The sequence below is a fragment of the Apium graveolens genome, chromosome 10 (genome assembly GCF_009905375.1).
Source record: "Apium graveolens cultivar Ventura chromosome 10, ASM990537v1, whole genome shotgun sequence".
NCBI classification, from domain to species: domain Eukaryota; kingdom Viridiplantae; phylum Streptophyta; class Magnoliopsida; order Apiales; family Apiaceae; genus Apium; species Apium graveolens.
Genome location: NC_133656.1, coordinates 227,389,611 through 227,400,936, shown reverse-complemented (window position 1 = coordinate 227,400,936; position 11,326 = coordinate 227,389,611). Strand labels below are relative to the sequence as shown.

Below are 11,326 nucleotides of genomic sequence, written 5' to 3'. Positions count from 1 at the left end.
ATCTGAAGAAAGAGGGGATGAAGGAGCATCGTTTTGATCCAAGGGGACTTCAATCTCACTTGCATGCAACGACGATATAGGGTTTTCATCTGATTTCGCCACCGTCTCATCTGATTTCGCCACCGATTCCTCAAAACTATTTGGACCACATCTCAATCGAACATCTTCTCTACTGTAACCGTGTTCCCCATCACATAAATCACCTTTATCACAGTGATTGGGATCGGAGCACTCGTACATATTTGTAGATTCATCATCGAAATCGGAAAAACCATAATGAACACTCATATTTAGTGAAGAAGATAAATTAGGATTTTGATGGCGGCAGAGAGAAGGGGGAGAAAAGAGAAGAATAAGAGTCGGTGGTGAGAGAATGAGTATAGATAAGTAAGTGGGGGAAATATTTTAGAATATTTAGATAGGATTTGTTTGTATTTTTAATGTAATTTTTTTTTACTTTTATGTTAAAAATAGAAAGTGGGAAAAGTAATTTGATTTACCTAAAAAGGAAAGTGGGAAAAGTTTTTAGGGACGGAACGAGTATTTATTATCAAATTGAACTCGAGCCGAACTAATCATATTTCAAGTTTTTATTAATATTTAGTTATATTAATTCGAGCTTTCAAGCCGAACTCGAACGTACCGAATTTTTTACTAGCTGAGTTTTGAACTTGAGATCATAGGATTGGTCGAGTTCGAATCCAAAATATTTTAATCGAATTCGATCCGAGCCTGACAATATTGACAGCTCGGCCCAATTACACCCGCCGCCACCCAAAGATCATACCAAGCGAATTTAAGCAGGGGATGTTGTGCCTTGGGTAATAGTTGAGAAAATAAATTGAAAATGATGAAGTTTTCTTGATAAAATGTGGTCCGAGTAAAATATAAATTAATTGATACTCCTAAACACATTTATTTATGTTCTTAAAAACATATTTATTTTGATTTTTGACTAATTAAAATGATTATATTTTGACTAAAATTTAAATATATTATATAATTGAAAAAATAAAAAAGATTTATATTACTGAAAAGTACATTTAATTTACTATAAAATTTAACTTTTAGTTTTTTACAATAATAAATAAATATATATTAATTATTAGTCAAAAGTTGTAAAATAAAATATCTAATAAAAAATAAAATGAACATTTAATTTGAGGGAGCTATATAAGCAAATAAATAATTATTTATGTAATGTGAATTTCTAGACTGAATATCTAGATATGGGTAAAGATTTTATTACAAATCACACGTACAGGACCGGTAATGAACTGATTTGTGCATGTAGTATTGTAGTGGGCAACTTGGCATTAAAAGGGGGTGGAAAATAGAAAATGATTAAGGCCGTCTAATTCATAAATAGTTAATGGATAGAAGTTGAAAGTGTTATTCAATTCCACTTGTTAGCATCCACATCCTTTATTTAAATTATTATTATTATTATATTGCGTTTTCATGCGTTTTTCTCCCTCACTCCCCTGTCGTATATACAACAAATACTTTATATTGATTTTTTTCTTTCCTGAAGGGAACTTAACATTGTTAATTGATTTATGTATGCATTTTTTCCAAGGGTAATATAATTTCCAAGTATTTGTTTTTTCTTATTCTTGTTTTATTTACCATTGTTTATAGAAAACCAACGGTTTAATAGAAAAACATTAGAACAGTACAGAAAAGAACATTGAATTTAAATAAGCTTTTTCATTATAGTTTAATAAGTAGAATATGAATTTGTCCAATTATTTGGATTAGAAAAGTAGCATGTGTCTTGTCTCTTTGAGTACTTTAGTTGGGTTTGTTTATGATTGCGTATTAGTATTAGTTTCAGGAGTTGTGCTGTTACAAATTCAATCATCGGGGCACTTTTTATTTTTCTGGTGCATTATGTTTGGACTTGGTGCAATTTACTTCAGGCTGTTTTTAAGGCCCAACAACTTTGGGCCCATACAGACGGAATAAATAATTGGATTATTAACACACACTTCATGTCATCTTGTGCTTTAAATTATTATTTTTTATATATTCAGTTCAAAAAAGTGTAAAATATTATGTTTTCACATTTCAAGTACCTCATATAGAAAATCGAATGTTACAGAATGAAACAAATCAAATTAGTACAATATACTTGAATCTCGATAAATAAATATTCGATAAACGGATAAACCCGTCAAATGAATATTTTTCGATCTCAACATAATAAAATCAATGTATATTTGATCACAATAAATGAATAATCGCAAGTACTAAATAAAATATTTTGATCCAAAATATTCATTTATCGAGGTTTAACTGTATAAATTGTGACAAATGGAATATTTTGTTATTTTCTATGCCACATGAATAATGATGATATACATGATATGCCGTATTTTATTTTAGACATAGATAATATTGCATATATCAATAATCGTCACTAATCGGCGAAACTACTTCTTTCATATTAGTATTTAAATAGGGAATTAATTGAAAGTATTATCTGAATGTAAAACTGATTATTTTATTAATTATTTATTGATTAATGGACATTTAACATATTATATATTTCATAACCTCTGATCATAAGTTGAAATTTTTATTTTATATCCTAAAATGTATTCATAACATACGAATCAAGAATAATTCATACCCATTAATCGAATTTGAAAATCTTCGGTCAAGAATCCTTTAAAGAATTAATAAAATCGGGGATTTTTTAGAATTTTGAACATGAATATTATATATGTTTATGTGACGTTACAACAGAAATATTCTATTGATTTATTAATTCAACAATACACCCACCAACCCGAACACACACCACAAAAAAGTTAAATCAGAGTGATACCATCAGAGGCAGAGAAATCTTAAAAAATGGGCGGAGACAACACCGAAACCAAAACCAACCAAACACTAATCTTCACCTACGGAACCCTAAAACGAGGTTTCCCAAACCACAATCTCCTGGCCGAAATGCTATCCTCAGGCGACGCTGCTTTTCTCGGCGTTTACACAACAGCCGACAAGCTTCCTTTGGTTTGCGGCCCTTACAAAGTCCCTTTCTTATTGAATTTTCCAGGATCAGGCAATCAGGTTACGGGAGAATTATATTCGGTGTCTGACAAGGCCCTGGTTCGAATCGATGAGCTTGAAGGTGTTAGCACTGGACACTACCAACGAATGCCTGTCAGACTTAGTAGTGGTACATTGGCACAGGCTTATTATGGCCATCATGATTATGCTATGGATCTTTGGAAGAGGAATGGGGAGCTAGGGTTTGAATCTTACACGGAGATGCAGGCGAAAGGGTATGTCAGACGAGGTGATCGCCCCAGGGGCGTGTCGTTTTTGGAGCATATAAAGAATTTCGTATCTTGAGTAATTGAGATATTATTCGACGAGGCTTTTGTGTTTTAGATTGGATGATTGATGTTGTTATTTGTGCTGATTAGGTTGTTATGAAGAATCAACTGAATTGAACTGGAACTGTTTTGTTGGTGTTTTAATTCATGTATCAAATTATCACATTGTGTTATCATATGTATAGTATAGATGTAGGTAGAGATAATGAACTGGATCAAAATCTTCCTTTTCTTAAACAGAGTTAACCAAAATTTTGCAACTATAACTTAGTACTCTAAAGATGATTCGGACTTCGGGTTATTATTGTAAGAGAGTAATGCAAGTTTCTTGAAAACATTACCAAAAACGTTCTCAAATACGATTTAATTTGCTTAGCATTTTAAAAATACAGAGACTTTCGATGTGTATATATGCGCTTCACGTATAAAATAACTGGCGATTGGTATTGGGGGCACTTTTGTGAACCATTTTGGATCCCTAGCATTGTTCATTTTTGTATTTATTTCTTATGATTCAATTTGGCTGCTCATGATGATCAAAAGTTAGCAAAGCTCTGTGGATTGAGTTTGTAATTATTTGTTAAGAGTCAATTTGGCTGCCCATGGCAATTAAAGGTTAGTGATGCTTTCTGGAATGCGAATGGGTAAACAACGAACGAATACTCCAAAAATTAATAATCAATGATGTAATGACGGCTCACTGATGCACCATGAGTAAGTACCGCTTCATGTCACTGAATGTTTTGTTTCAATCTCGCATTCTCATCTCAGCTGAACAACCAAAAACAGAGAAACAGTCTGTTTCCTGAAGTCGATTATGAGCGTGTCCGTCACTGAGAAACGATTTGTTTTCTTAACTTGATTATGAGCTCAGATAAGTAGATATGGAAATGATGAATGAATAGTAAAATCTGGTACCAAATACAACAAAAGGATTTTAACTGATCATAGATATTGGTTTCCACATACTGGTTACTGAGTGTGATATTTAGCTTAACTTAAATTTACATTAATGGCTAATTTTGCATTTTGCAATACAATATCCAATTCTCATACAACTAAGATTGCCATCTAATAATTCACTAAGAAATTTATGTTTCCCCACACGATAACCATCAATAACTGTCATGGTTTACACATATTTCATGTTCGTGTCCTACCATCTTTTCATACAATTGAGAGATGAGTAAGAGAGAGGAGCCACTGCATTAATGAAAGAGGTTCATAAGATTCCCTCTAAAAACATTAATTTATAGGACTCATTTGCATCAATGTGCCATTACAGTTTGATGATTGTCCCTAGGTCAGTGTTTGAAAGCTACGGGTAAACCGTAATATTTCTTACATATAAAACCTCATAATGGTTTTGTCTGATAGATAAACTCATTGTAAAGTGTAGACCTCTCACATCTTAAATTACACTGGGAGAGTTTCGTAGTTTGGGATTTGGGTTCGGTGAGTGTGGAGTGGCTGGAATGTGTACAAAGGTTCGTTGTAGAATTAAAAAGACTCGACAACAGAACCTTATTTATCATCAAACTCGCTAGATTCCATCAACTGTTGCGACCTGCACATTAAACAAAAGTTTTGAGTAGCCAGCCTACTGACACCTTTTATAGGCCCAAGTGATGTGCAAGAGTGGATCCAATAAGAAAGGGAACATGCAACAGAAAGATGAGACAAATTCTCCAGCTATATAGCCCATCTAAATAAGAAACCTTGAGCATTACAATTAGAAGTATTAGTGCTGAACACATGTCATGATAGTAATACGGAGATTACGTCAATATTACGAGAATTATGATTACGTCAATATTATGAGGATTGCATACAAGGCAAAGAACAGTAAAATAAGTTGGAGAAAGGAGCAGTATATTTTGATGTTATTAACCCAACAACGAAAAAATATTGAGTTCATGAAGATATGCCACCTTGCCTGTCTTTCAAAGTTAAGAACTAATACTGTAAAATACGAGTACTAAATTGTAAATGTGACCCCAGAACCCAGATATGGTTGATTATGTGGACTTGGAATTTATCTATATATTAATATTTCGACCGCCACTTATCTGGATTGACAGTTTCCCACGCTGGTAGCAGTCATACAAGGCCATACCGCCTCAATGGCTAATATAAAGCCGGGGAAGGAAAACTGTAATTGAGGCCGAGACCCACGCAGAGAATTCAGTCCAACATATTCCTCTAGAATCTTTTTCTCGTACTCTTAAAAACCCAACACTGAGATTAATAATAATTGTGTGGCTTGTGGAATGCAGCTCGACGGAAACACGCTAAAACAGTTGTCTTGTTTGATTGTTATTTAAATTCATGTTCTTTCTAAATTTCATTTCCACTTATTATTATCCTCAAGAGATATACCTCAAGGATATGATTGAATTGATTGTGACAACAGAATGAATAAGTAAGAGAATTTAAAGCAATATGAAACTGGTCAATATGAAATATACATCAGTAACCCAGCCTACATGCTTGAAATCCATTTCTTCTGGTAACCAATTAATCAAAAGGGCAAATTTTATGCAGCTTTTCATATTTTCCAAATGAAAGTGGATATTCGGGGCTATCATATATACAGGACAAGACCAAACAAAACCCACTATATCCCACACAGTAGTAAGGCCAAGGAGGATCTGAGAAGTAGGTCTGGCTAAGATGTGCACGAACCTTTCCGCGAAAATTTCAAGATTTAAAAGGTTAAAAGACATTAAAATAAAAGCACGACAACAAAATACCAAACACAATGCAGATGGAAATCTGCAATACATGCATGCACAATTTTTAATTTTTCTCATTTCTATCAGACTATGCCAAAACTAATATCAATTTCTCAATTCTTAGTCACAAAGCCCTTCCCTTTCGCCTCGAAAAATAATTCTATACTTACCAAACTCATAACAGTTCACCAAATTGTAAATTTGTTAACTTTAACATATTGCACACCTAAGAATGGTGTCAACATAGCTGTATTAAGATTGTATTCTACCAAGTGTGAAAAAAACTCACCAAATTGCTGTGTGACCGAGACCCAGCCCATTACAGGTAAGTATCATCCCTTTAAATCTAGTTAAGTATTCCTGTAATCCAATAAAAGAATCAGAAACTGTTAACCAAAGTATTATATGTAATTTCACTTAAATCGACCAAAAGCCTAAGTAAGAATGATCATACACACTAGAACAACTATATAATTCTCACCGGTAAAGTATACTTCTCAACTTCATAGTTCCCAGTTAAGTCATACTCAAGCCGCTTATCAGGATCACTTAACACTGTAAATTGATATTATCAATAACTTTCAATTGTAAGTATGCAAAGTCTCAATACAAATATTACAAGCAAACAACAATGCCTCTAACAAAGTATACTGATTATCCTTTTAATCTCCTTTTAATCTTTATCCTTTATATATATTAGTGCAGGGAGGGGGTGAAGCAGGTATCATAATAGGATTATTTCGATTACGAAGGAACACAGTATCACCGCCAAGCAGCTTAAACGGAAGTTCAACTATAAGTGCCACGCTTTTGTAGACTAACAAAAAAGATGCTTGCAATAAATTATAGCAATTCCTGGTACTAACAAACTAGTTTTTGAACGGACAATCCACTTCAAATCAACAAATAACAGACCATCTTCTAAAATCTCCTCTGTTTGAGATAAGAATACCTGTGTAAGCTTCATTGATTGATTGAAATTTTGTAGTGACGGCAGAATCACCTTTGTGTTTGTCAGGATGCCACTTCTGCATGTTCCCACAGTGTTATCTCGTGTGTATATGTATCGAATAGCAGCTTGCAGTTGATAAAGGGTGCACATCCTAAAGTACGTAATGAAATAACAAAGGAAATGCACATAACAGGGACACAGGTAACTAACCAGTGCAAGTTTTTTGTAACTTAGTTTGATGTTCTCCTCCGTAGCATCGTAATCTACTTCTAGAATTTGATAATAATCCTTGACATAATAAAATAAAATCAATAAAAGCTCATCAGGAAAGTTATTCTATAAGAAAAGAAAACTACATATTTACAGGAAATGTTAATAAGAAGTTAAGAACACTGAACTATGAGCAGAGGTGGTCTATGAGGAAATTGTAACAGGCGGCAAAAATAAACATTCTTCAAAATCTTGTATGATAACATGGTCATATTGGATCACAAACCATTTTACCCTACAAACTTCACAAACCAGCTAAAAATAACAATTCACAATGACGCACCTATTAGTACAAATTACCTACTTATTTATTTTAAATAACTGGTAGCACAAATTACCCGTCATAACAGTAAAAATCACCAGTCACGTTACGGAATCATACAAATTACCCATTCGTAGACTATAGGCTAAATTAGCTAGTATCTAAACGAGCCGCATAATAAATCTTACAAACATTCACAAGGGTAAACAAATGAGGCAATTGAATAAATAAACAAAGGGTCTCAACTCTAAACTACAAAAAATTAGTTATATGCATTTTTTCAAGAACAGCTAACCCAATATATAACAAGAAAAAGGCAAAAGACATAATCTTTTAATATAAAATGAAGCAGAATTAGCGCTGCTTTAATCTTTAGACATACTCTTTTAATAGAAAATATTTTCTCTACTTGGAGGTGCTTTTGCAACCAGAGGACCGCCAAGTGTCTAGTTAAAATACAAACAAAACAGCTTATTCAATCCGCTACAGCTAATCTTTAAACTTTAATTGCCAAACAGGGCCATAGACATTTTAAATTAGGCTCCTCTATAAATGTACTATAGTTATTTCAAGAACCCAACTCGATCAACCCAACATATTACAAGAAAAGGCCAAAAGATATAATCTTTAATGTAAATGAAGCAAATTTAGCTCTACTTTAATTACCCATCATATAAAATTTTCAAGAAAAACAAAGAAACACCACCAAAACACACACAAACATGTATAAGACATATGATACATCATAAAAAAAACACAAACATGTACTATGTAAGTATAGGTTGGGGAAGGTACCTTGTAAGTGGGTTTATGTTTATCATTGTCTTCCATACGCTGATCAAGCTACACAACATTCACTTCAAGTACAGCTGAAACATACATAAGCAATTCAACAAATATCTTTTCTTTTTTTCTTTTTTGAAATTAGAAATTAATATGAACCCCCAATTTTAATTTTGGAAAAGAACAAATTTCAAGAAAGAAGATAAAAATGGGGGAAGAAACCGGTGAGCGTGTAACAGTTGAATAAAGGGGGGGCTGGGTTTACAACAACAGAATAGATTTTGATTTAAAAGTTTTTATTTTGATGGATAAGTTTAAGTTTGGTTCCCTTGTCCTCTTGGCACCACTCTTCTGAGGGCCGGGTTACCCGATTTCAGAACCGGGTCCAAAAACTTTCGAAATGAAATTACACGAACTCGGACGAATTTATCAAAGAATTCGACTCGTTTACACCTTAATACTGCACCAAAAATAATATTTATGATTTTGAAATCGGCCTTTGGATTGGATAACTAAGTGCACACAATAAATTGTAAATTTTATGAGGGAGTATTTATTGTATGCAATTAGATTCACGTTAGAAAAACCGTTTTAAAATAATACAATAAAAATTGATTATATATATAATATTATTGTAGATCTACTTATTTACGTATTTAAGCTCCAATTTTTTTATATGTTTTAATTTATATTAAATAGTACAATATTAATAATAGTTTTTTAACATTATCTTTAGGATATACGTTAATTTGATTATTCTCAAAATATTTATTAAATTTTAGTGTTTTAAAAATTGGCCGATTAATCGATTAATCTGCTAATTAATCGAAATTCGAAAAGGATCTGTCTCGATGAATCAAAAATCGAATAAAAGTGTAATTTAAAAAAAAATGCAAAAGAAATAGGTCAAAAATTGATGAATTCGTTCTAAAATCAATTAGTTCGGGTAAAAAAATCGGTTAAATAAAATGCAAAAGAAGTCGGTCAAAAATCGACATATTCGTTCAAAAATCGGTTAGTTCGGTTAACCCTTGAAAAATAATAATAAATTATTTTTTAAAGAAATTTTGAAATTCAAAATAATAGTTAATATATTTAATATTAATATATTAACTTATATTGACTATCATACGCCTGAATCCTAATTTCTAATAAGTGAATAAGTTTTTTTAATTAAATTACTCTTATTTCTTCTTCACAATCTCCTGGAGTTGATTTGCCATATAACTAATTTAAGCATATCATGAATTTATATCTAATTTATATATAGTTGGTAACAACTTTCAAACGAATAAGTAGTGAGTATTAATTGTTATGTATAAATTTATTATAAACAAATATGTATAAAACACTTAAATATTAAATATCAACTAATGATATGTGGTATTATTTTTGTAAATTTTATGAAAGGTTGATGAAATTTAAATAAAATTATATATTATTATTTAATTAAATAAATTACTTCCAATTAATGCTCAAATTAATAGATCCGATTAGTCACTAAAAGATATCTCTACCGAATAATTCCGATTTCCGAATTTTAAAACATTATTAAAACTATAACATTAGCGAGTAAATAATAACATATAATAAGAAATATACGTAGCCATTATAGGCAAAAATTATAGACTTGAATTGGCAAGTCCCGGCCACGCCATTTAGCAAAAATAAAAAAGTCTCAGCCACGGCTTAACTTAACCACTCAGCCTTATTTTGGCCATACGTTTATTTCAAATATCTTGCAACTTTGAAAACAACACAAATTCATATGCGGTGATATTTTATTTAAATAATTAGGATAATAAATTTAGTATAAAAATTTATTGAAAACACGGGTCATTTTTTATTTTTTTTTGCACCGGCAAATATAAGATACTTGATTGTTCTTTTATTAATAAAAATTTTGTGTATCATCTCAGATATATCAATACAAGTGGATTATTTATCAATCTGTATGATTTTCGTGGAAAACATTAACAACATACGTAATATTTCTAACATAGCTCATTAAACAAATTTTATATTTTCTTGTTTATATCTTGTAATTTGTATTTACTTAATAAACACAAGTAGGGTAGTTATTGTACATTTAAAATAAATTTAACCTAATCCATATAATTTTGTAAGTCTGTTTACAAAATGTAAACTAAAAATTAACATAAATGCCGAATGCAAATTTAAGCAAAAATTTTGAGTTTTGGTCAAATAATCTATGAGTAATAGTCCTCATTTTAAAAAGATTAAAAATATCTAACAAAAGTCATAAAAATCTACAATTATAATATTCAATCAAGTAGAATTTACACTATCGTTAATATAAATTGAATTTTAAGGGAAAATGTTAGGTTTTAAGATTCAGCATCAAGGTTAATGTTGTTATATTATTGTTTATATCATAATTCATTAAATAAAATTGACAATGTATTCATAGTTTTTAATCCGCTGAACAAGGTCCGATTTTTATAAGATGGCAGTAATTGTCAATATCACAATTTATCAATTAAAATTGGCATAAATCATCTACTTTTTAACACATTGAAAAAAAATATCAGATTTAATTGATCATTCTCAATTCCATAGAATAATATTATTTTTTTTCTCTTTTCTAGTGTATCAATGAATCTAAATACAAAGTTAGTATTGAATATATTACAATGAGTAAAGATAAAGTAATATATGCGTGTGTATGTATGTCAATTATTGTTTGTTATATTTTCGAGTAAATTATGTTGATCATTTTTATAATTTATCTTTACAATTGATTTATGCGTGTGTATGTATGTAAATTATTGGTTGTTATATTTTCGAGTAAATTATGTTGGTCATTTTTATAACTAAGTTAATTATCTTATTTATGTAAATGTCTAATCATTATTACATATAATTATTCAATTGATTTCTCAAATAACATATATTTATAATTATTCGGAAATTATAATTTTTTAATAAATAAATTATAAATATTAATATATTGGAG

General features: G+C 30.8%; 2 protein-coding genes across 2 annotated transcripts; one reads left to right on the top strand and one right to left on the bottom strand.

Annotated features, from left to right (window-relative positions):
* Positions 1-2,778: 2,778 nt before the first annotated feature.
* On the top strand, positions 2,779-3,510 carry LOC141689053 (putative gamma-glutamylcyclotransferase At3g02910). Its single transcript, XM_074493223.1, has one exon. It carries the CDS (start codon positions 2,860-2,862, stop codon positions 3,361-3,363), a length of 504 nt encoding a protein of 167 aa, XP_074349324.1. The 5' UTR covers positions 2,779-2,859; the 3' UTR covers positions 3,364-3,510.
* A 915-nt stretch (positions 3,511-4,425) lies between these two features.
* LOC141693769 (uncharacterized) lies at positions 4,426-8,627 on the bottom strand. The gene is made up of 6 exons (XM_074498932.1): positions 8,362-8,627; positions 7,245-7,322; positions 7,035-7,110; positions 6,564-6,637; positions 6,372-6,442; positions 4,426-4,914 (listed from the first exon to the last, which is right to left on the bottom strand). The coding sequence occupies exons 1-6, from the start codon at positions 8,395-8,397 to the stop codon at positions 4,872-4,874; spliced, it is 378 nt and encodes a 125-aa protein (XP_074355033.1). The 5' UTR covers positions 8,398-8,627; the 3' UTR covers positions 4,426-4,871.
* Between the last annotated feature and the right edge of the window lie 2,699 nt (positions 8,628-11,326).

Excerpts from the sequence above, each read along its gene's own strand:
- LOC141689053 (XM_074493223.1), top strand. The coding sequence starts at position 2,860 with ATGGGCGGAGACAACACCGAAACCAAAACCAACCAAACACTAATCTTC.
- LOC141693769 (XM_074498932.1), bottom strand. The coding sequence starts at position 8,397 with ATGGAAGACAATGATAAACATAAACCCACTTACAAG. Across the intron at positions 7,111-7,244 it reads GTTACAAAAAACTTGCACTG|AAGTGGCATCCTGACAAACA; the intron begins GTTAGTTACCTG and ends GGGAACATGCAG. Across the intron at positions 4,915-6,371 it reads CTCGGTCACACAGCAATTTG|GTCGCAACAGTTGATGGAAT; the intron begins GTGAGTTTTTTT and ends TTTAATGTGCAG.